General features: G+C 50.8%; 1 protein-coding gene across 4 annotated transcripts in view; it reads left to right on the top strand.

Annotated features, from left to right (window-relative positions):
* Nucleotides 1–2,183: 2,183 nt before the first annotated feature.
* The window catches only part of OTOF (otoferlin), a 111,180-nt gene continuing 90,975 nt past the window's right edge, over nucleotides 2,184–22,388 (top strand). For all 4 annotated transcript variants that reach the window (XM_085305684.1, XM_085305683.1, XM_085305682.1 and 1 more), the window contains exons 1-2: nucleotides 2,184–2,262; nucleotides 10,094–10,152. In XM_085305684.1, the coding sequence (XP_085161810.1) occupies nucleotides 2,184–2,262; nucleotides 10,094–10,152 (138 nt within the window). The remainder of the gene's footprint in view (nucleotides 2,263–10,093; nucleotides 10,153–22,388) is intronic.

Below are 22,388 nucleotides of genomic sequence, written 5' to 3'. Positions count from 1 at the left end.
AAGCCAGACGTGCTGCTGGTGCTGGAGTTACGTAAAAGTGGAGCTGGGGAAGGTAAAATTGTGAACATTTGCTGTACTGGATCACAAGAAAAATGAGCAGCCTTTGAATGAGGAATTCCACATGGCCACGACTGTTGCATCTAACTAAAGCAGCTTGTGATGCTGGTAATAAGAGTCGGACAGACTCATCTCAGCAGACGTTATGCTCAGCAGCAGAGTGAGTCCAGCAGCTTGGTACCTTCATGGCCACCTTCTCCCTTTGTGTTACAGCATTGCCACCTTCAGGCAAGTGCTGCCAGGGTTTAATTATGAACTTAATAAGAAGTGACACTCCTTATTAATCTCCACAAGTTTGTTCACTCACAGGCACTTATGAATGAGCATAATGATCTTTTCTGCTGCAGATTGACAGGAATCCAAGCTCTCTAATAGGCCCTGGTGTGGTAGATGGAAATGGATGCCTCACCTCCCATGTTTTATTATCTATCTAAGATAKCTATTTAAGAAGGTTTCACCCTTGTCTCTCTCTGTCTGATGATACAAAAGCTCTCCTGGGTTCACTCTTCACCACAGACATACTCTTCTTGGAACTGGCCCAAGCAGGAAAAGGAAGGTGTGTAGAGCAGKTAGGCCCATGAGATGCACTGACAGCTATGCTCTTTCTTCCCAGACYTATGTAGAAACCATAAAATCTGTGTTAATCATCTTCCTTGAAATGAAGGACAAGWTTTAAGGCTCAGGAAAGAAGAGTGTCATGTACAGTTCTATAGGGAAGGCCCACATCAAACTGAACCTGAAAGTCTGGATTTTGAAGCTATTATTTATATCTTAAAACCCCATTTAGCCCTGTTGAGGTTTGGGTTAAAATATTTGCCTGGTTTTGGCAAGTGTGGTCTGTAAAGGGGAGCATGGAGCAGAAAGCAGAGGCACAGTTCAGATGAACTGCACAGCAGAATGAGGCAACTGCTGGCATTTGAGAAACATCTCCTCCAAGCTGGGATCAAGTAACCACACAGTGTGTTGATGTGCTGTCTGTATTTCCAGGTCCCTTTCTGCATGCAGCCCTGCTCCAGCAAGATGCGTCCTTTCCTTTAACCCAAATCTGTTAATGGACCAGTTGAAGGACCACGATCTGGTAACCCACAGCAATGGGTGGCACATGGTGGTGGTGTTCTTAAATCTTCCTTCCTGCACCTCTGGCTGGCATTAGAGAGGGGTGGATAACTGCCCACTCACCTTGTGCGAATGACCCCAGGAGATGCTGTTAGCAGAGCCCCCAGAAGAGGGGTTAGCCCCCAAAGAGGGGATCTTTGGCAGCCCCATGGGGTGGGGAGTGCTCCCAGAGCCAGGACTGGGCAGAAGGCTCCACATGGACTGGAGAGGGCCTGGGACTTGACTCAGGCCAACCTCCAGCTTGTGTGGGGAGGGGGCAGGGGCTGGGTGCCCAGGGTGGGTGCTGACCCYGGGGGTGTCATTGCCCTGATGAGGYTGAGCAGGAGGCAGCACAACCTCTCTCCTTGGATAGCCACCGTCACCTCGCTGCCCTCCTGATGATCCCAAGTGGTGGGGTCTGTGCTCAGGTCTCCCAGGCAGCCTCCTGCCTCTCTCCCTAGGAGAGAGAGTAGAAATCTTGTTGCAGAGGCTCCRGCTACCGTCACACCTTGGGGGACACTTTAAGACTTCAGTGGGTTGGAGGAAGAGAAGGGGCAGAGCACYTGGGCCGGGCTCTCCCCTTACCTGCACGGCACATGAGGGGGGCAACCCCTGCCTCAGTTTCCCCACCGGGACCCCTTTCTGCAACCGTGGGGAGAGGGGTCTCCTGCAGCCCCCTGCTCTCTCCCAAACTGCTCTCCTCCCCAGTGGGGCCAGGACGGCGGGGCCCCAGTGGGGCTGGGGGGGAGGTGGGCGGCGCCGAGGCTGCGGCCGGGGGCGGTGCGCGGAGCCGGGCCGGGCGCGAAGGAGCCGCTGGTGAATAATTGAGTGGGGCCGGGGTGGAGAGGGGGGGGAACCACATCCCGGCTCCGCACACCGCATCCCGGCTCCGCGCATCCCGGCTCCGCGCCGCATCCCGGCTCCGCGCCCGGGCGCGCAGGCACCGCGGCTCCGCGCATCCCGGCTGCGAGCATCCCAGCTCCGTGCACCGCATCCCGGCCCCGCACCGCACCCCGGCCCCGCGCCGCACCATGGCCCTGCAGCTGCGGCTCCGCACCGTCTCCGGCCTCCGCGGCAAAGCCGACCGGATCGCCAAAGCGGCTTTCCGAGGTACCGGGCGGGGGGGRCACGGGACGGGGTGGCCGCAGGAGCAGGCGGTTCGGCGAGGTCCCCTGGGGTCCCTCTGCCTCTTGGCCAAGGACACCATGCCCCCCACATTACCTGCCACAGGCARCCTCTGGGGAGGGGGATTTATCCAGGAAAATGTCTGCGATGTCCCAGCATGGTAAAACCCTCCTGGCTGCTCCCTGCCAGCTGGAGGGAGTGGGGCTGGGAACAGGCACYGGGATTGCTCTGCAGGAGGGTCAGAGGCTGAAACTTGGGTGCTGAAGCTGTCCTACCACAAAAGTGTCGCTCCAATGGCCAGGAGACAAAATTTGCTTGAGTAGGGACCCAGCGCATGCATGGGTTTTATTTTATTTTTTTATTTATTATTTTTTATCTAAGGCTGCTGCAGCTTTTCTGCTGCTTTTCTGCTCTGGTCTTTGCCAGCTCCAGAGCYATCCGGGAGAAGCTGCAAAAGGAGCACAGAGTCTGTAGGGTGCATCCTCAGCACCCGGCAAACRCCCCGCACAGCCAAGGATGCTTGGGACGGGCTGCCCACGGGTGTAACCACGCACACAGCACTCACGGTGCGGCAGCGGCTCCGCTCGCGCGTTGTGTGCYGGAGCCCACCAGCAGGCACAGGAGTACGTGGGATGGTTTGACAGCTCATGGGGCTGGGAAGCAGGAATAGCAATCCCTTCTCCACTCAGAGACAGCACAGGAGAGAAGGAGAACAGATATTTTCACCAGCGTAGAGCCAGACCACCGAGCACTGCCTGAAACTACCTTGTCTGCACCCCCAACTGAACTACTTTAATGCTTTAATGACATTAAAATAACACAATTCCTCCTTCCTCTCTTCTCTGCCCCTGCTTGCCAACATCAGGGCAGGTGCAGTTAAAATAATGTCATCAGCAACAGAGGTTACCCTGGGCCAGCACTGAAGGCTTGAGCAGTCCTAGCCCTAGACAACTTCCCTGAGCAGCCCCACTGCTTCCCCACCCAGTAGTGAGGGTGAATCTGCAGGAGGGCCAAAGRCCATGGCAGGTTTTCCAGGTGAACCTAGGGCAGACCTGGGTCTCCAGYCCCAGCTCGGCACAGCTGCAGGCTCACACAAAATCTCCCTGTTTTGCTCCTTGCCTCGACATCCTCAGGTAAGAGTCTTTACCAGAGACCATAAGGTCTGGCTAATGGGCAACACCACTCATCTCTGGAGGTCTGCATGTTCACCCCAGCACCCTGCACTGCTTAGCACTCCTGGAGGGTCTCCTGCCATGTGTAGCACAGCACCACAGCTGTAGAGCAGGAAGATCTGCCTTGCTGCCTCTGCCAAGTCCCCTTTGCTCTTTGGCTGCTCAACACCGCGGATCGGTTACTCTTGTTACTGCTGGCCTAGAAGAACTGGATGGAAAATTACACCCAGGCTGAAAGGCTCTCTCTTGGCTTTGTTGGACTGCCGACGCTCGTAGCCGTGCTGTGCAGCATCCAGGGATGCAGCCGGGTGCCTGCAGGGCATGAGTGGTGATGAGAACCTGGCAGGATGCTACAGCAGGGTTAGCTCTGCCCTTCCTGGCCCAGTAGTGTCTCAGAGAGTGGAAGCAGGTGCAAATTTCTCCCACTCCATCCCCCTTGCTCCGGTGTAAAACATTTCTCTGCTGTCTGTCAAACATCTCCACTGGGACCCCTCAGTCCTGCCTTGGAGATGCTCCTGCTGCAATATTATCTCCCCCTGTTACAGTTTCATTTCTTCCAACCTCTAATGCTCCTGCCAGTTCCCTTGTCAAACCCCACATGTGGTTCCAGGCATTTCTCCAGGACCCCCATGACCCCATCCCCAGTGCAATCATCCCACGCTGTCATGTCAGGCAGTGCTCTCTCCAGTCAGGACGTCACTAAATTTTACAGCTGTGCTTCCTTCCTCTAGTCCCGAGCAGTGAGGAGCTGGGCTCCTGGTGGACAGTTCATTGCCAGAAAGAAATTTGGTGCTATCTTCAAGGACAGTTGGGTCAGGGRTAGGAAATACATTTCCTTCCTGGGAGTCTGTTCAAGCAGATGCTGTGTAAAGGAGGGATGCTGTGAATGTAGAGGGTATCACCACTGCATGCAGCCAGGGACACCTCTTCCTCTGCTTTTTGTGGACAGCCAAGGCACTCTCATGACTGGGAGTCCTAATGCTGCTCTCCTCTGCAAGTTCAATCCACCTGAAGCAGCTGCTCCTGGTGACCAGACCCAGTAGGGCTGAATCCTGAGATTTTGTTCTTGTTTCCTTCTTGTGCCACCCTCTGTGTGTGTGATACCAAGTCAAACTGCTGCGCTATGGGGGAAATGAGCCCAGCAAAGCCCAGTAACCAGCCTGGCTGTGGGCTGTCCACAGACTCTAGGATGCTACACAGCTCTKGTGCAATTCTGTTGTGTTGCTTTAACAGTAAAATCCAGCTAGCAGGTTAATGTATTTCAAAGCAAACTGCAAAAGGACTGAGGGAGAGAAACCACAGAAAACATTGCCTGTAAATGGAGCAGCAATTTGAAGTGTCATGTTAATATTTAGCATATCCAGCTCCAAAGCCTATTTACACACAGTCTCAAAAGTGGGGGTGGGAGTGGAGAATGCTCTGCCTCTGTCTTACGGAGAGCAAAATCCAGGGGCAGATCCTTTGGATAGTTTTTGGACACCTGACATCAATGTTCTGAGCTGCGGGATAGGGCTGAGACCACGGTGTCAGGTAACACGACGTGAGTTGAGTGAATCCAGGATGGGACCTTGCGTGTGGCTGCATTACCCTGCCCTGTAGGTGAAGAACAGAGTATCACACTGGGATGGAAAAGTAGTGCAAGCTTTTTCGAAAGGTAATACCAAGGGCATCAACTCGATTCCATAGTTCAGAAGCAGATGTTGCTGCACAGGGTGGGAAAAAGCTCAGAGACCTGCAATAACATGTCTTTTATATATATATATATATATACATACATACATATACATATATATATATATATACACATACATATACATATACATATATATATATATAGGCCTGGTAGTCAGTATTTAGGACTCACTATGTCATTTTAACCTAAAGAGTTGGCAGCCCTGAGGGCTTGGGTGGGCTTATATGCTTCCTGATGTGGAGGTGTCTCGTGGATGTGACTCCCATGGCTGAGTGTGCGTAAGCAGGTCCAAACTGGTACTTCTGAGAATTGGTTCGCAGAAGGCTTTCCTGRCTTCTGTTTGCCAGGATTTCAGTGCCATGATTGAGCACTGGCCCTTGCCCACCCAACCTGGGACAATATCAGGCCTGGCGTGGGTAGGCTTTGACCAGTAAACCCTGCCCAACCCTGCAGGAGTAAGAGGGGACTYCCCTGCTCGTGCTCCCAGAGAGATGCCTCCATCTGAGGTGGCTACCCTGGGACCCCTTTTTAATCAATAGAAGAAACAGGCATTTCTGGAGCATGATTCGGGATGTTTAGAGTGCAGGCGTGACGCTGTTGTGCCAGATGGTGCCTAGCCACATCCTGCGARCTAGGAATGGGGTCTGTTCCCTCCTCCCCAAGTCTTCTGCTGGCGSTAGGTATGAACCGTCCTCGCGGTGCTGTGGGTGCTTGGTGCTTGGGCAGGGCAGCATTTCCAGGGGCGTTCGGCATCTTTGTGGCTTGGGCAAGGCTTTGCTGTCCCTGCCTTTCTCCATTGACTCTAGAGGGAGCTTTAGACTTGTTTAGACTTGACGTTTCATACCACAGCTGAAGCGAGGCGACCTCTACCAGCCTGTCAAGCTGCTGCTCAGTTGTACTGCCTCTTATATGTCCAATTGTCTAAACCACCYTCCGCATCCCACCCAGAAGGTCTTCCCTTTCCGCCCCAGCAGTGCCTGCAGTGTGCTATGGAGCAAAACTGTGATCCCTGAATGAAGATCAACTTGCAGGTTTTCCTGAGGACTCCAAAATTTACACAAGTGCTGTACTAACATTCATGATCATTCTGGTTCTCCTAGGGTTATCGCAGCCCTGTGAGCACTGCAGAAAGTGCTGTCCTCTTAGCTAGTCATGCTGCCAGCCAGTTATTCTCCTTTCCCCTCTTCCTACCCACCAGCATCACAGCCTGGGGGGCTGGAGCAGAGCTTTCCAGGTGGGAGTTTGCTCATTCAGCTCAGAGGATCTGTTACTGCACAAAGCTAAAGTGGCTCTGGCATGACAGGCTTCAGTGTGCGTTTTTGCAGGGGGCAGTGCTCTGAAATGCTGTTTGACTTCAACTCAAGTAGGAGATTAATAAATCACACCTCTTTTAAAATGGTTGTTCCTGAGAAAAGACTCATTTAGGAGTGCAGGGCTGAGATTGATTAAAGTGTAGGCTGAGTATAAAATAACATTGTTCTTCTTCTTCCAGGGATCCCTGTAATCCCGTGAGCCAGTATGAAGCATCACTGAACATCAGTATTTGAATGWTGCAAATACGAGAAACTGAGGCACAGATAGGCACAGGTTCTTGCTCACCAATTCCTGCTGAACCCATTGCAGAAGCCAGGAAGACTTGTGGAGTTTTCCAGCTYCAAATCTGGAAGTGGATTGGTGATATGGGTTTTTCCCCAACACCGTAAGAGTGGCCAAAATTTGATCCCACCCCTAAACAGCAGGGATCAATTTCTCATGATGGCATAGACCACTTGACTTGCCAAACTCCCAGGAGACACAGTGCTGGGAACAGCCTTTCCCTGGGGAAATGGAGGGTGTGTAAACCTACAGGTTCACTTGCCTTTTTGACCCTCTCAATTATTCCTAAGAGATTTGGGGATTTTTTTTATTATTATTTCAGTGACTTGTAAAGCATCGATCACACTACAGTAGCTGCCCTGTGCATGCTCCAGTTGCTTGAAATGGGCCTCAAAAGCCCCAGATCAGTTGCCATTGCAACTTTCCAGCTCTCTGCTTCTTTACTCTGCAAGTAGAACTCACCTATGAGTGAATTTAGGAGTTTCAGCAAAGAGTTACTTTTCAGGCTAGCTTCAGCAGGAAGACTATAAAAATGTSCAGGGTGGGAGAACAAGCAGGCATGAAGGGAGTGGGAAGATCTGAGGTGCAAATCTACAAATTTTCTTTAGCTTGCCTATGAGGTTTGTGTTTGCTCCTTACCACCTCCCAGCCAGCACAAGTTTTGCATGGGATTAAAGCACCTAGCACCCTGCAAACGCCTGTCGCAGCYGCCCCTGCAGTGAGCCCCACTGCACCCCCGATACCAAGATGCCTTATAACTATGGGACATCTCTCCTCCCAAACTAGACACCTCTGGGCTGCACATGGGACTGGTGCACCCAGAGGTTCAATATCCTGGTGGTCAGCCTARTGCAAGAACTTGCCCCTGTCCTGGGAGATGCTCTTGCCTGCAGCAGGGTTCTCACTCTCAGATCAGCATAATTGCATTTGTGGGAGGAGGGGACCTGAACAGCTCTGGTGTAATTAGACTGTCTGTCAGCTAATTGATCATGGATGGAGTTATAAAAGAGCTCCTTAGCAAGGTTTACTCTCTGGATTAGCTGCCTGTAAATGAGAGAGATCACTCACAGAGCCACCACCCCCGGGCACCGCTGGCCACCACTGGATAATGATATTATTTAATGAAGCAATTACCGTTATACTCAGCTAGACTAGAAGAACATGAGGTTGGGGTTCCTACCATAGTCACTTGACAAAACACATGCTTCCAGGAGAAACAGGTCAGATGGTGGATGATTGTCCCCTCTAGAGTATCTTTTCCAATCTACTGCTTCTTACATGTTCACGTAAAACTGATTCACCTCTTCTGATCTGTGCACGTCTCCTCTTCCATTTGGTCCCGTATCTTGCTGCATCTCTGCAACTTCAGCTGCATGTTTAGACCCTGGGGTAAAGATGAAAGGGTTCCAGCTGGTGGATACAGTGCCAGGCACTGTGTGTATTAGGAGGTGGCTGCATCCCAACGGAGGAGCGAGTTCCAGCTCCTGCCTGCTTCCCCGCTGGCAAAATGCTGAAATAGTTCCCAGCAGGGACCTGCAAAGGTGGTTTGGGATGCACAGGGCAGGTTCTGGGTTTCCTTTCCGCTAGTCTGGTGTTTTTCTCTGCTGCTACAGACATCAGGCTGTCTGTCAGCACCTGAAAAAAAAAAAAGATTTTTTGGCTTTCCATTGCCCTTTTGTAACAATTAAGTCAACACGGGATGAGCTGCAGGGATGCAGCCTTACCTGCAGAGGAACATGTCACTAGACTATCTCAACACTTGGTTTAAAAAAAATAAATAAATAAGGGAAATATTGACCCCACAGTAGTATGGGGTACCCTGACATCCGCTTTGGAGGTTGTCTGCAGTTCTGGACCCAGACCAGATTCCCCCATGCATAGGCTGTCCCTGCTGGAAACAGAGATGTTTTTAGTAACCCAGGAGACTTTCTGGAACCAGAGGCTTCGTWTTGATTCAGTGTCTAGGTATTAGCATTTTTATAACTTTTCCTTCTGCAGTGTTATGAAGTGGATATTAACTAGAGATACTGACTCAGGGCAGAGAGGAGAGCAAAGGATTATCCTGCTGATAGCAGCCAACAGCACAAGGCAACTTTTGATCTATTAAAAACACTTGCCTCTCTTCTCCAAGGAGCTCCCCTCCATTGCAGCAACATCTAGGTGTTCCTCCTCTCGCCTTGTGCCCTCTCCCAGGTGATGATGTGCTTTTGAGGTCCAACCTGGCTCCCCACAAAGAGTGTGCCTCTGGGGCCRTGGCATAACCCAGGCCAATGCACTTGGCCCCAACCCTTCCCCAGGCAGGGTTAGCCCTGGACAGGGCATCCCTSGGGCAGTTTGGACATGTACCAGCTGGAAAGGGAGAGTTTCTGCTTGAACATAGCCAGCCCTTGCGTTTTTGTTAACCAKCCTGGACATAGCCTCTGATGCCTACCCGCTCTGAGCAAGCTCTACTATGAGCATCCAGCTGCTGGTCATGAAGTGGTCGTGTCTACAGCTGTGGGCTGGGCTCACATGGTGAGGAAGAGGCCATGGACTACCTGCAGTGTGAACCCTACGAGTCGGTCTTTCATCCACATGTCTGGGCCCCAACTGGGAAGTGCCTGATAGATCAGGTCGGTGGGACTTTGGGGCAGGAGAGATCTCCAAGGACACTGCAAGCAAGGGCAAGCAGGTTGGCTGTGTCTGTACAATCAGACTCAAATGTACAAATCTCCTGCTCTGTGCAGGAGCAGTGGCWTTTTTGCTGGGGCAGATGGTCCTAAATCAAATCCTTGGGTTTTGGGCACACTCTGAGGGGGTGCGGGCTTGCATCCAAGTATCCCTGAGTCTGAAGTCCCCACCTTAGACCAGTGTAAAAGCCGCTGCAGAAGCTGCTGTGATCCAGATCCAGGGGTTTGCTGTGTTTCATCTGCTCTGCAGTACTCACTGCAAGGCTTGACTAGGGGCACTCCAGAAAATCCTTTTCAACTAGCTCTTAAAGCAGGTTAATGTGTTTAGTGCCAGCGTGGGCTCTCCCATTCGGAACTAAACTGCCTCAGTTTACCTTATTTCACATTCACAATGAGTGGGGCAAAATCTGCTCTCGAATTTCCACCTCTAGTGAAGCTGGGTTCACCTGCTGGTGTGCCGTGTGTCCTCTCTGCCCACACGCCTGCTCGCACGTAGGTGATCATACACATGCGTGTMGCTGTCGTGCTCGTACACCGTCACCAGCTCGTTCTCCCCAGCCCGGTCAGTTCCTGCCCTCACACGTTGGTGCTGTTGTTGGGTTCATGCCAGCTCCTGCCCACRTCTCCCAGGCTTGCTGCCTTCTTGCCTTGGTCTAACCAACATCTTTCTCCTCTCCTCTCTCCAGGGCTGTCCTTCTACACCCGAGTGCTTGAAAACTGTGAGGATGAGGCCAGATTTGATGAGGTAAGAAATATCTTTTCCTTGTGGTCTATCTTGCACTTACAGTTTGTTTTTCAGAGCTCTCCTTTCCAGGCACATCCATCCTCAGATTTTAACACCCTCCTCAGGGTAGGTCTCCTCTTACAACAACGCTGCAGTGCCACCACTTTGGAGTAATGCTAGGCAGAGATGCTGAGCTAGTTTCACTGCTCACTCCGGTGCCTGGAGGGGAGAAGGGATTCCCAAGGCAGCAACAGCTACTATCAGAGACAGAGGGAAAAGCAGTTATAGGTGAAGAACTCAAATCTGAATGTGTTGGCATCTTTTCTTTTTCTGCTCCAGGGTTTCCCCATGCAGATACCAAACAGGTCGCCTGAGGGGGGGGGACCATAAGGGTGGTGGCCTGGCTGAGGCTGCGGGATGCTCCCAGCACGGGAAGAGCTGAGCTAATCAGGACCTACAGCCCCCTCGTTCCCCATGGGATAAAATCCTGCCATGCTCTTAGCAGCTTGATGTAGGTTTGCGTCTGCCTTTCCCCTCCACCACAGCATTATTATGTCCCAGCACAAACAGGGAGGATGCATTTGGGAAATGACTAATTAAAAAAAAAAAAGAGAGAGAGAGAGAGAGAGAAAGCCATTTGTTTGCACTGAAGTTTCAGGGAAAAAAAATGCTCGTATCCACCGGGCAAATACTGCTGGACTTGTGGCTCTCGCTTTCCTTGCACAAAAGGGAGGAACTCCTGAGCTCAGATCCTTGTCACAAATTCCTTGTTCCTCGTGTATTCACAAACAACTCAACAGCTTCCCCCTGCCCTGCCCCGACCCCGACTGCATTCCTCAAATCACACCAGGTAACAAGCCRGTTTGTTCACTTTTGACTGTCTTTTGGTGCAAACGGGAAGATGTATTGGCTTTCAGCTCTCGGCTTTGGGCTTGCCAAGGAAGAGAAGAAGGAATTGAAACCCAGGTTCTGTGTGSTTCTGAAATGCAGCTTTGTCTTCAGCAGTTATCTTGAAAATATTCTGAGAAGATTGAAATAAGGTCACCCACACAAGCAGGGAATAGTGATGCTGCTGGGAAGTAACATTCAAAATGGAAATACGTATTCAAAAGAGAACGAATGTTTCCTTTGATTGTTTTGTGTTGCTCAGAGAAGATAACCTGTTCCCAGGGGCTGGAGAATACAGTAGGCTATAGGSAATATTGAGATCTTTAAACTCTTTATCCCTTTCTAAATCTTTTCCGCTTAAGAAAATAAGCTTTCATCCTGGTTCCAGGAGGGGGGTATTTTTGTGGGGCAATAAATCCCGTGGTGTTCCCATCTTGTGCAACTAGAAGCATGCCCAACTCCCTTGGCCCCTCTTGGTGGTCCAGTACAGTGTGGTCCAACCCCATTCCCACCCTAGGTGGGGAGAATTGGCCGATCAACAGTGGTGGAGCTGTGCCAGGCCAGGCCAGAGCAAACCCCTCTTCTCTAGGGCAGGGTTTGCAGAGTGGATCCGTGGCTTCTGAGCCCTGCTAYAAAACCAGGTAATACACTGACCTTCAAATTACAGATGGAGGTGGGCTGTGTGTCCAGAGACCCTTTTGACTCAGTCTAGAGAGCAGGTCCAATCATAAGATAACATGCTCAACCATTTAGAATAGCCCTTTCCTGCCGTTTTAGGGGAAAATCTTAATCTTCTTGCACTCTCCTAAATTGCCAGGGAGGATAAAGGGAAGGGAGAGCCCAGGACAGCAGCGTTGACTCCCCTTCTGCTGCTTTCAGGGTTGCATGGGATTAAGGATGCATAGCAATGTCCTAACTGGAGGAGGGTCTCCAACCAYCTCCTACAAAGCAGAGTCAGCCGTGGAGAAGCTGCTTGTGTTAACGGGATGCAAACTTTTATAGAGGTTCATAGGGTAATTTGTTAATATAATAATTAACTTCGATAATAATGACAGATACGCACTATTAGAGCTGCTTTTGTCTCAAAACTCCCTTTGCTTTCAATATAGAGATCCTTCCCTGCCCTGCGCTGAAGGGCTGGAGGCAGGGGAAGCACCCATTCAGCTCACAGTTTCAGGCTTGTTGCTGTCATGGGATACTAGATGCAGATTGCTCTGAGTGCTTGGTGCTTCACAACGATCTGGGAGCATCCCAGCCAAGATGTGARCCACTTGTGGTCACAGATAGTGTGCAGGAGAGGAAGGAAAGCGATGTACCTCATGAAGACAGAGGCTGTAGAGATAAAGGAGAACAGTTATAAGAAAGCCTTGAACTGTAGGGGTATACTAGGACTCTACAGTGTGCATCGTATTTTTGTCTAGTGCCTCTTACTGCATGTGTGGGGGTGAGTCTCGCACTGTTCCCATATCTGTCATGCTTTTAACAGTTCCCAGCTTGAGTGCCTTGCTGCAAAMCGGGTTAAAATCGGGCTGGTAGTATCTACACAGTGAATTGCAGCAGAGAGAGACAAGTTGATCTGGAACAACCTTGTATGCCTGGACCAAGCTTGCRCTCTTCTTGTTTCCTTGTGCTGGGTGATGAGTGATGCATCAGCAGCAGTTAGGCTTCCCCCAGATCCCTTCTTGTCTGCCTTGGAAATAGCCTGCTTTGCTCCACAAACCGCTTAGCTCCACCCAAGAGGAAACTTCAACATGGTTACGAGGCTGGCCAGGAACCACAGACAACATCCAGTGCAGACAGAGACTGCATCAGACCACACAGTTGGTGTGCAGTGTGGACACTGCCCCTAGAAGTCACTTACTGCAGGGCTTGGGACTTGCCAAACGCGTGAATGTCCAGGTGGACATAGTTGATCCATAAAGCATTCAGTTGCTTAAACATATGCCTAATGCTACATCAGACACATAGCTTCTGCTACAGCATCCGTGCCAACATACTGTCCACCCGGCCCCAAACAAGGTAGTTTGTTGAGTTCTAATGGCAATATCGAAAACATTTCCTTTGGGCAGGAGAAAAGGCAGGGAATTACCAATGAGATCTACATTACTGCAGTTTGGAGGGAAAGGCAAACCTACATTCCCAGGTCCACCTTCTGAGCTCTGCTGGTGGCTGGCTGGGAATTCAGCCGAACCTGCAGTTCTGTGTGTGCTGAAACAGGGATGCTGCTCCTTGCCCTGCTCTGTAAGCTGCTCGGCGCTCTACAAGAGCAGTGATACCACTGGTGTAACCCTGCCACACTCTCAGAGCTGAGCGGGGTCCCTGCCAGAGCACAGCTGACAGCTGGGGCTGGGCAGAGCGGTCCTCAGGAGGAACAGGCTGGTGCTTGCTGGGGTGCCTCCTTCTTACCATGTAGCACAGAGCGCAAGCCAYGACAAAAATGTCAGAGTTGCAGCCCTGTTTCCTCTTCCTCTGTTAAATCTCTCGCTATACTGTGCCACTGGAGGATTCCCTGACGCAACCGTCACGACAGAAGTGTGGACACTGGAGTGACAGGAAAYCTGTCATGAAGTAGTAAACGTGTCTTGCGTTGCCTGAAGTAATTAGCTGACAGGGCTGTCCGGGAAAGCAGATACTTCTGTTTGGGTTGTGTACACACACGGCAAATCATCGTGCCACTGACGACAAGTCCAGCTGGCAAGTTTTACTGGCAGCAGTCACCATGCTTGGCACGTAACCTCCGGGGAGAGGCAGAAGGGGCAYGTCCTGTCCTTTGCATATGCTCACATCCAAGCACAGCAATTAGCAACATCCTGGCAGGGAGGTGGCGAGTCCTTGCTGCTGGGGAAGCTGAAGGAAGCCGCCGATACGTGGCGTGGACGGCTTGAGCCTAGCAGCCCTCCTGGCCCTTACTCCGCAGCTGGCGCTGCAGGGGGAGACGGTYATGTAAGATTTTACGCAGCGGAGGTTTGTGTAACACCTCGGATGCCGAGCCAGGAGCGGGGCCGGCGGGGAGCACCGCGAGGAGGAAGGCACCGTGCCCTCCGTGAGGCTCAGCCCCACGCGTTCCCCCGCGCAGTGACGGGATGGGTGCGCGTGGGCTGCAATGTCTGTGGTGCAAAAATTGACACGCTCTCTTCCAGATGGGCAGTGGCCTCCGGCTGGAGCAGCACGCGCTGAGCAGTGTGCGGGTGTCAGCTCACCCGTGGAGATGTGACTGCTCCGTGAGCCAGCCGCTATGATTTTTTGCCATTAACTGCTAGGCAAAGGGGACCACCTGTGATGCCTACTGCATCTTATCAGCGACAAAAACCTTGGAGGGTGATTTCAGCAGCTAGGCTGCTACCAGGGTGAGTTGCCTGGGTGCACAGGAGACAAAAATTTCAGCTCAGATGCAAATGGGACAAGTTTCTTGCCTCCGGGGCAGGAGGCTCCTGGCACCGTGGAGAGATGCATGGCAGGTTAAGGGTGGTGGTGTCAGGCTGCAGTGAGGCGGTCTGCCAGCCACGGGGGCTCCGGAGAGCCGGGATGCTGCACCGTGGCCCCAGCTGCACCCTGGAGAAACTACTGAGCACCCTGGAGATGGTACGGCCTCAGCTTCGGGGCGCTGCGTGGTGAGGGTCTGCCYGCCCTCCAGCAAATCCGCCCGGCTCGCGCTCCCCCTCTGCAGAGCCTGATGCATTACCAGAAACACTCGCGGTTTTAGTCCCTCTTTAACTTTCCAGTTCTCCTGGAATATTGCAATGATTTGGTGTCGGCCACGTGAGAGAGSTGGGGTATTATTTCACATTACTCTTCAGTTATCTGTGCGCTCTCGTAGTGCTCAGGCGGCTCCTTGGTGCACCGATCGCGTGTGAASCAGGAACCTCAGAAATGTCCCCGTCTCCCCCGGCTTTCCCCTCAGCGGGGTGAAATGGTGACCTTGTGTCAGGATGGGGAGGTGGTACGATGGGAGGTTTTCTTAGCCCCTTTCTGGGGGAGGCTTTTGCAGCTGAGCAAAATGGTTCTGAGAGGGGACATGAAGCAGGGTGAGGAAGAAGAGGAAGGTCCCTGCCTTGTCTCGGAGCTAGGGACAACCAGAAAATTATTAGGTTCATCTGAAGCCAGAAGCTTTTTTTTCGATAGAGTTAACAAGGACGTCAGCCTTCCCTGCCACTACTTAACATTCATGAGAACGTGCTAGCAGGCTGAATTTGGGTTGCCCCGATGATTTCTATTTATTTAGTTTCATTCTTTTTTTTTTCTTTTGCAATTATTTTTTATTCATTGCTTAATGAATTATGCAAAACCTGTGCTTCTCCAGAGCTTGGCGAAGATAAGCTGCTGGCTATTCCTGAGGGTAGATGCAGCTCTTTAGCTCTATTTTATGTAATCAGGAACAGTTGTGCCGTGTCCTGTGTGCCTCCCAAATGGTTCCTCTTCTGAGGGCTTTGTCCTGGTGCTCTCCCACGACCATAGGAGGAAGCATTGCTGAAGGAAAAGAGAAGTCTAGTAATGGTGCTGGACTAAGATAGCCAGTTAAGCCCATGGCTATGTCTCATGTAGTCTTAAATGTAGCCCTGTGTTGATTCTTCCCATGACCAGGAGATGTGATGTCTTGGAAAGACACCTGCGTGGCTTGGAAAGCCAGGGGAGAGGGGTGGTGTCAGGATGTGCATCCCGCGAAGGCTCCAAGGTGCTGCAAACACCCAGCAGCTATAAAAGGGGAGACATCACCTGTCAAACATGCCCTTTCTCAGTTCGCTTGAAAACAGCCTYGCTGGGAAGTGTCTGGCTTCTGCATTCTGCAAGGGCATTTCTGTGTTTCTATCTTTTTTTTCCCTTTGTTAATAAATCAGATAAATTGACCCAGCTGACATCACTTGCTTAGCTTTCCACAGGACTTTTAATGCAGCTTTTAACAATAAAACCAGTAAGGAGAATTAATAGCCAACCAGCAAGGGAAGGAAGAAGGGAAATGAAAGGAAGGGAGCTATTGGGAGCAGCCCGAGTGCCGAGCAATGCCACGGTGACGGATGTGCTCCTGCCRCGCGTTGGTGATGGGGAGGGAGCAKGGCGAGTATCCCGGAGGTGGTCAGGATGGTGCCGAGCCAGGGCTGAGCGCTGCTTGCTCCCACCCAGGGGCTGGCGCAAGGGCAGCCCGGAGGCTGCTCTAACAGCAGAGCTGTCCCTGCCGCGCCACGTCCCCGCACTGGTGYTCTCAGGAGGGCGGCTGCCCCCGGGTACCAGCCCCTGACGGGCCCCTGGGATGGGCTAGTGAACGTCCTCGCCTCGCACTTCTGCGGCGGGAGGTCTCTGCTCCCTGACGTTAGGCCTTGAGCTGGTCAGCAGCTGCGAGTTGTTAATTTACAGCTCCCTCACTGCAGAAGAAATTAAATGTGATGGAATCCAGGGGGGGAACTGTTTGCGYTTCTCCTCTCCAAGGACTAGCTCTTCTTCCGTTTAGATTACCAGGTAGTTTACAAGGCACTCCAGATATGCCAAGGAGGAAGGGAGGAGAGTCGCTCTCTGCTTCCTGGCTGAGCTTTCGGGCTCAGCTGAGAAGGACAAGGTATATAATACTGGCAGCTTTGCACTGCTGCCAGCCTGCAATGGCTCAGAGACAGTCTGGCTGCAGCTGGACAGAACAGGGAAAACAAGGAATAGCAAGATCRTGCTGGGTAGGGGAATGGAAGTGGTCTTTAGTTGTGCAAAGCTTCATTCCCCCAGAACCTGGTAGTTATGAAGCAGGGTCAGATCAGCCGTGTTCACCTATCTGCTGCYATCTCTTTCTGTCCCCACGAGCACCAGCGCCACTTCGCATCACTGGGGATCCACATGATGCTACTCCAGCTGTGCAGCCCTGTCCTTCCCYCTCTCCCACCCGGCACACAGCTGGACTGGCCCTGAAGGGAACCTCTGGGATAGCTGTCCTCGAAGGATACTTTCCTCCTGACCKTGGTGGTTAGAAGTCGGCATGTGTCCTGGAGCATGAGGGTTTACATCCCTTCCAGGCTCCCACTTGCATCTATTTTATGGTGGTGGGYTCAACTGGGATAGCTGGTGCAAATACAGCTTCCAGGTTTCTGTTTTACCCCTCCAGGTGTGTGGGGCACTTCTGAATTGCTTAGCTTGTGGGAAGCAGAAATTGGCCCTGCCTTGCTGTCACGTGTAGAGTGTTGTTCACCATGGTTGATGACACTGTGGGCCACCGAGACTGCCTATCTGCACTGGATAAATTTAAAGCCTGTGGCTTTCACCTGACTAACTCCACTGCTCTTGCTCAAACAGAATGGCATTGCCAGCTTTTAAACAGATATAAGACACTTTCTAGGAGCAGCCTTCCAGCCTGCCTCTGAGCCATCCCCTACTTCCCTGTCCCAGGAGCCCTCTGGCATTATTATGGATAACGGATTATTAGGGATATAGAGTGAAGAGCAGCCACGTGGTGCAGCCCCACGCAAAGGTCCGGCTCCCACAGGAGAGGCTGCACCAGAGAGGATGGACAAGGAGCTTCAGTGCCTGCCAAATTTAGGGAGCACTTTTAGATTTGGGGATTTATCACAGTCACTGTTGTAGGTGGATTTTAGTGGCTTAGTGGAAAGGGGCTTGAACGCAAGCTTGAGAGATGATGCATGCTTCTGCTGCCTTTGCCGCTGAATTGCTTGGTAGGTACAGGCGTGCTGGCTTGTGCTAGCTTCTCAGCCGCATTAAATGCCACATGGTATTTCACTTCAGCACAGGCACTTCTAATTGATTTAGGAAAGTGGTCCCTCAAGGCCTGTTATAAATTAACCGAGAAAATTTCAGCGCCAAACATTTACCCTCTTTCATTGCTTACATGGAGGGCAGCACCCTGCAGAGATGTTAAAAGTAAAGAAAACCTGCTTGTAAAGGGACGAGGATGTGTGAACGCAGCCCCGGTCCTTGGGTGACCTGCGGCTGACCTGGCACCAGTGACATGAATTTGCAATGAGAAAATGTGCTCTCTCGGAGAGCCAGTGCTATGCGCTTTCGGCACAAAGCCCATCTGGGTCTCCCTTCTGGGCGTTTGTGGTCTGGGCTTAGGACACTGCTTTGCCTGAGCCTTGCACCTCGTTGCACACTGTGTATCCAGCCCGGAGCCACGCGCAGAGTGAGACAGAGCGAGTTGCAGAAATGTTCTCACACCATGTTACTCTGACCTGCACCAAAGACACACGTTTCCCTTAGAAGGAGGATGCAGCTCCACACTCGGATTATTTTGGTTCTTTGGGGGAAAATGCTGTTCTGATTAGTTGCAAATAATGCTGCCTTGGTGTGCTGTGGCTTCAGCGCAAGGGCAGCTCCCTGCGTGCATCCAGCAAGGGATGAAACCTGAGGGAGCTGCTAAAAGGCTGAATGAAAAAGTTTTGGTAGCTGCTTAATTTGGTGGGCAAAGGTTGAACAACAGCCAAGGAAAGATTGCTGAAGCTGATGCATTTAAAGTAGAAATGTGGTGCAAATGTTTATGAAGATAATCATCTGTGGAAGCTACTTATCTGGAAGTATAATTAATTGCTGCTTGCATTCTGGGTATCTTCTTTTTTCCTCTCCCTTCGCAAACCACATTCTCATTCAGCCTCAAGGCATCTGTATTTTAGAAACCTCTAAATGAAACATGAAAACCCACAACCTGGGTTTTGTAAGAGGTCAGGCTGTGTGACTCTAATAATCTTTTCTAGGCTTAAAAAATAACATAAAAACATCTATCTTAGGAAAAAAAATCAGCTATAAACTTGTTCCTTTGAGTTGCTTTTTTTTTGCTGCTATAGCTGCTGTGGCTGTGGTGATTGTAACTCAGAGATAAGTACAGAGACTTTCATTTCCATCAGTTTTCTTATTTTGCAGCCTCCTTGATGCAGTCAGGTTCACTCGCTATTGTCAGACTTACTCCCACGACGTGCTAGACGTGGCCCAGACTCTGAAGATCCCACTTCCACATCTCCAAACAGCTCAAAATCATACGACAGTGAGAGGTGCACACAGCAGCCAAAGGGAGAACCATGAACAGAGAAATTGTTACGGGGTTCACTGCTAGAAGCACAGAAAAATGGATCTAAAAAATGAGTGGGGAACAGGGTGGGTACCACAAATCAGTCCCTTAGATGTGAGGCACACATAGTCTTGGTTAGATAGACTCTATCTGGAAACAGTGTGGGCCCCCAGAGCATGAGCCATGACTTGGTTTGTATGCTGGAAGTGCTRGAAGATTCTCCAGTGACAGAAAACCAGGACAACTGGCTCTGATTTAAGTAAGTGACCTGTAGGTGTCTAAGTCAAGGTAGAGGAATCCCATCCCTGATTCTTAACCTCAAAACTGAGGGCATCTGGTGTGGACTCTGTGCTAAATGATTTACCCAAATTCAAGGGATCTGCAGCAGAATTCAGATCTCAGAGTCCTTTTCTGAGGTTCAACCTCAAGAATCCTAGGTGCACCCCATTTCTGCCAATAGAAAATGATTCCTTATACTGCATCTGCCAAGATTTTAGCCAAAACTCTTAAGGGTCTTAAGCAAATTGCACCAGAGGCTCTGCAAATGTAAGCATCTCTGGAAACAATCTCTTTTTGGAGCTGGAGAGCTGGCTAGGCAATGCTGCTACTCTTTCCAGGGCTGGAGACATCCTCTAACAGCAGCGAGGGCACACAGAGAAGCACGTGTGCGCCCCAGGCCAAAAATAATTAAGAGGAAATAGCAGTGCAAAAGTGTTCCCAGGGTAATACATCATTGTCTGAGAGCACGGCAGATCGGAGCTTGCTCCTCTGCGTCACGTTTCCCTTGCTGGTCCCCTGTGGTGCCCAGCCTCCTGCCATCCACGCTGCAGAAGCAGGTGCTCTCCTGGGTACGCGATGCTTCAACATTTGCTCTCTGGCTGCATATGGGCTGCAACATCAACATCCCCGAACAGGCTTCCTGAAGCTGAAAGCTCTCAGAAAGGCAGTTCTGTGGGGAACTTGGCAGTCTTTCCAGGCCACTGCACTTCTAAGTGACCTTGTTTCCTATTTTACTTCCTGACAAACCATTAACACAGAGAGAGGTGCCTACTTTTATTTCTACACCTTACCCTGGTAGCCGCACCTGAGGCCTGGGGTCAGCTTACTGGAGAAGATCTAATTGTAGATTAGGACTTCACTGAGCTTCGTTTTGTACGTGCACACAGAGCAAGGGATAGCTCTGTCCTGTGCATGTATAGCCCAAGAACCAGGGACAAAGTCTTCCCCAGCTTCGCTTTTGACAGAGWCAGGAACACCCACTCATTGCTGTTCCTCCCACAGATTTGGTCTATGGATAGGTAGAGGATGATATTCTCAGGGAAGACTTTCTGGTAACTCCTTAAAAGGTCAGACAGCTTTGTTTGTATCTGGCCCTCAGGAGTGCACCAGAGCCACCTTCTATTAGTGATGTTTCCTTTGAACCAGCTACCCCAACTTCCAGTTCCACAATCACTCCTGAATCCCACCAAATAATAGAGGAGATCAATCTAATTTCTAGAAGACTGTGGAAATTGAGGGGCTCCTGCTGTGATCATCCATGGCGGGATCTGTCCACTTCACTGCAGCGTCTCTGAGGGTCACAGAGGAAGAGAGCATGTTGRGGGAAAGAGTACCTGGTACTGAACCATCTACTCCACTATCTGGGCACAGTGTTCTTTGGTTGTCCACCCACAGCCCTTGAATAGTTGGGATACGACAACTTCTCAGGCCAGAGATGAGCTGGTAACGGGAGGAGGGAACAGACGTCTGCTGAATGAATCCTGTAATTACTGCCTGTGTGACCGTGCTGTTTATCAGCCTAGCTAGTACTGGTTTACTGAGCATCAAAACAGTGGGAGGAAACAAACAGAGAGCAATGCACACGTTGTACGAGGAAAGGCTGAATTACRTACTGGCCTCATCCTCACAGCGGAGAAGTTAAAGTAAATGTAACTATAAAATCAGGAGTGAGGTGGTGGGAGGGAGGATGAATCAGGAGGAAGTAAAGATGCCTTGCCTTCCTCACGTGCCAGGAATTTCAGTGGTGTGAGGACCACCAGAGAGGACATCAGGGTGGCAGTCATCCCCTTGCAAACACCCATTGCATGTCCTTTGCAATAAATTTTCCCTGCAAAGTTGCCTGTAACCAGAGCCCTCTTCTGAGCAGGGGCGGGCTGGAGGGCACCACGTGCTTTGGGCAGTCTGCCCTGCTCGGCAGAGTTGGCGTCTGCCCCAGGCTGTAGTGTGGACAGGCTGAGACCCTGCTGTCAGACACTGCTGCCCGATTCATCTGATTCATCTCCGGAGCATTTTGGGGAGAGTAAGGGCCTTATTTGCAGGGCTTGATCAAATGTTGCAGCTGCTTGTCACAGCAGCATTGAGCTGGTGTATCTGGGATGCCCTTTCTAATCTTCTGGCCGCTGTCAGTGGCACGTTGATAAAGCCATTGGRTAGCACTGTGGTGCGAGCAGATTACTGTGGGATGCTCCAAGAAGTGTCCTCGCTGGGATAGTCTCTACAGTCTACCTGCCACCCCATCCCTCGTGTGTCTACTGAGAAGCACCCTAACTGAGCCACTGTTCTGCAAATGTGGTATACGGCAGCTTTGCTGGGTACAGGGCCCTYGTTCCCATTCCTYRTGACAAGCAAAATGACATTGCTATYGTGGGTCCATTTCTATTTTTTTTCTGTTATATTTCAGGATTTTTTTTCATTTGTTTCCTTGACTCACTGTAAAGAACATAAAGAGGAAAAGATTATCTTATAAGACAAGTGTTGGCATATTTCTGAAGAGTCGCAAATTTCTTCCTGTGAAGTTGCTTCATAAACACTTTCCTTTCAAGACTTTGAATGCAATTCTGTCGCTCCTCTGACTGACTTAGGGAATCTGTCCTGCTACATCAGCATCTAGGGAGCTGCATTTCCATCCCTCTGGCTCTGAGCCACTCAGTGCTGCTGCCTTCCTGCGATGCACTGATAGCAGCTTGATCATGGGTTTGCTCAGCTTCAGGAGGCCACAGGAGAGCCATGACTCAGAAAACTGGATGAAGTTCCAGTGATTTAGGCTGAAAGGCTGATTTCTTGGCTTGGAGAGAGAAAAAAATCCTCCAAAGAAAGGGATATATATGTGTGCATATGTATATATAAACACACACACAAACATATATACATATATACAGAGAGAGAGAGGCTAGAGTGAGTCTCACTGTCCATGGACAGAGAGAGAGTTAGCATTTTTTTATGGACCTCTCATCTTAGCTTGCAACAACTCTCCAGCAGCTTAAACAGAATCACAGAACAGTCGAGGTTGGAAGGGACCTCTGGAGATCATCTCCCCTGCTCAAGCAGAGTCACCCAGAGCACATCGCACAGGACCACATCCAGGAGGGTTTTGAATATC

This window comes from Rhea americana, unplaced genomic scaffold (assembly GCF_003343005.1).
Source record: "Rhea americana isolate MKP2758 unplaced genomic scaffold, rheAme1 scaffold_225, whole genome shotgun sequence".
NCBI lineage: Eukaryota > Metazoa > Chordata > Aves > Rheiformes > Rheidae > Rhea > Rhea americana.
Note: the sequence above shows the minus strand (reverse complement) of the source record. Positions and strands in the feature narration are given on the sequence as shown.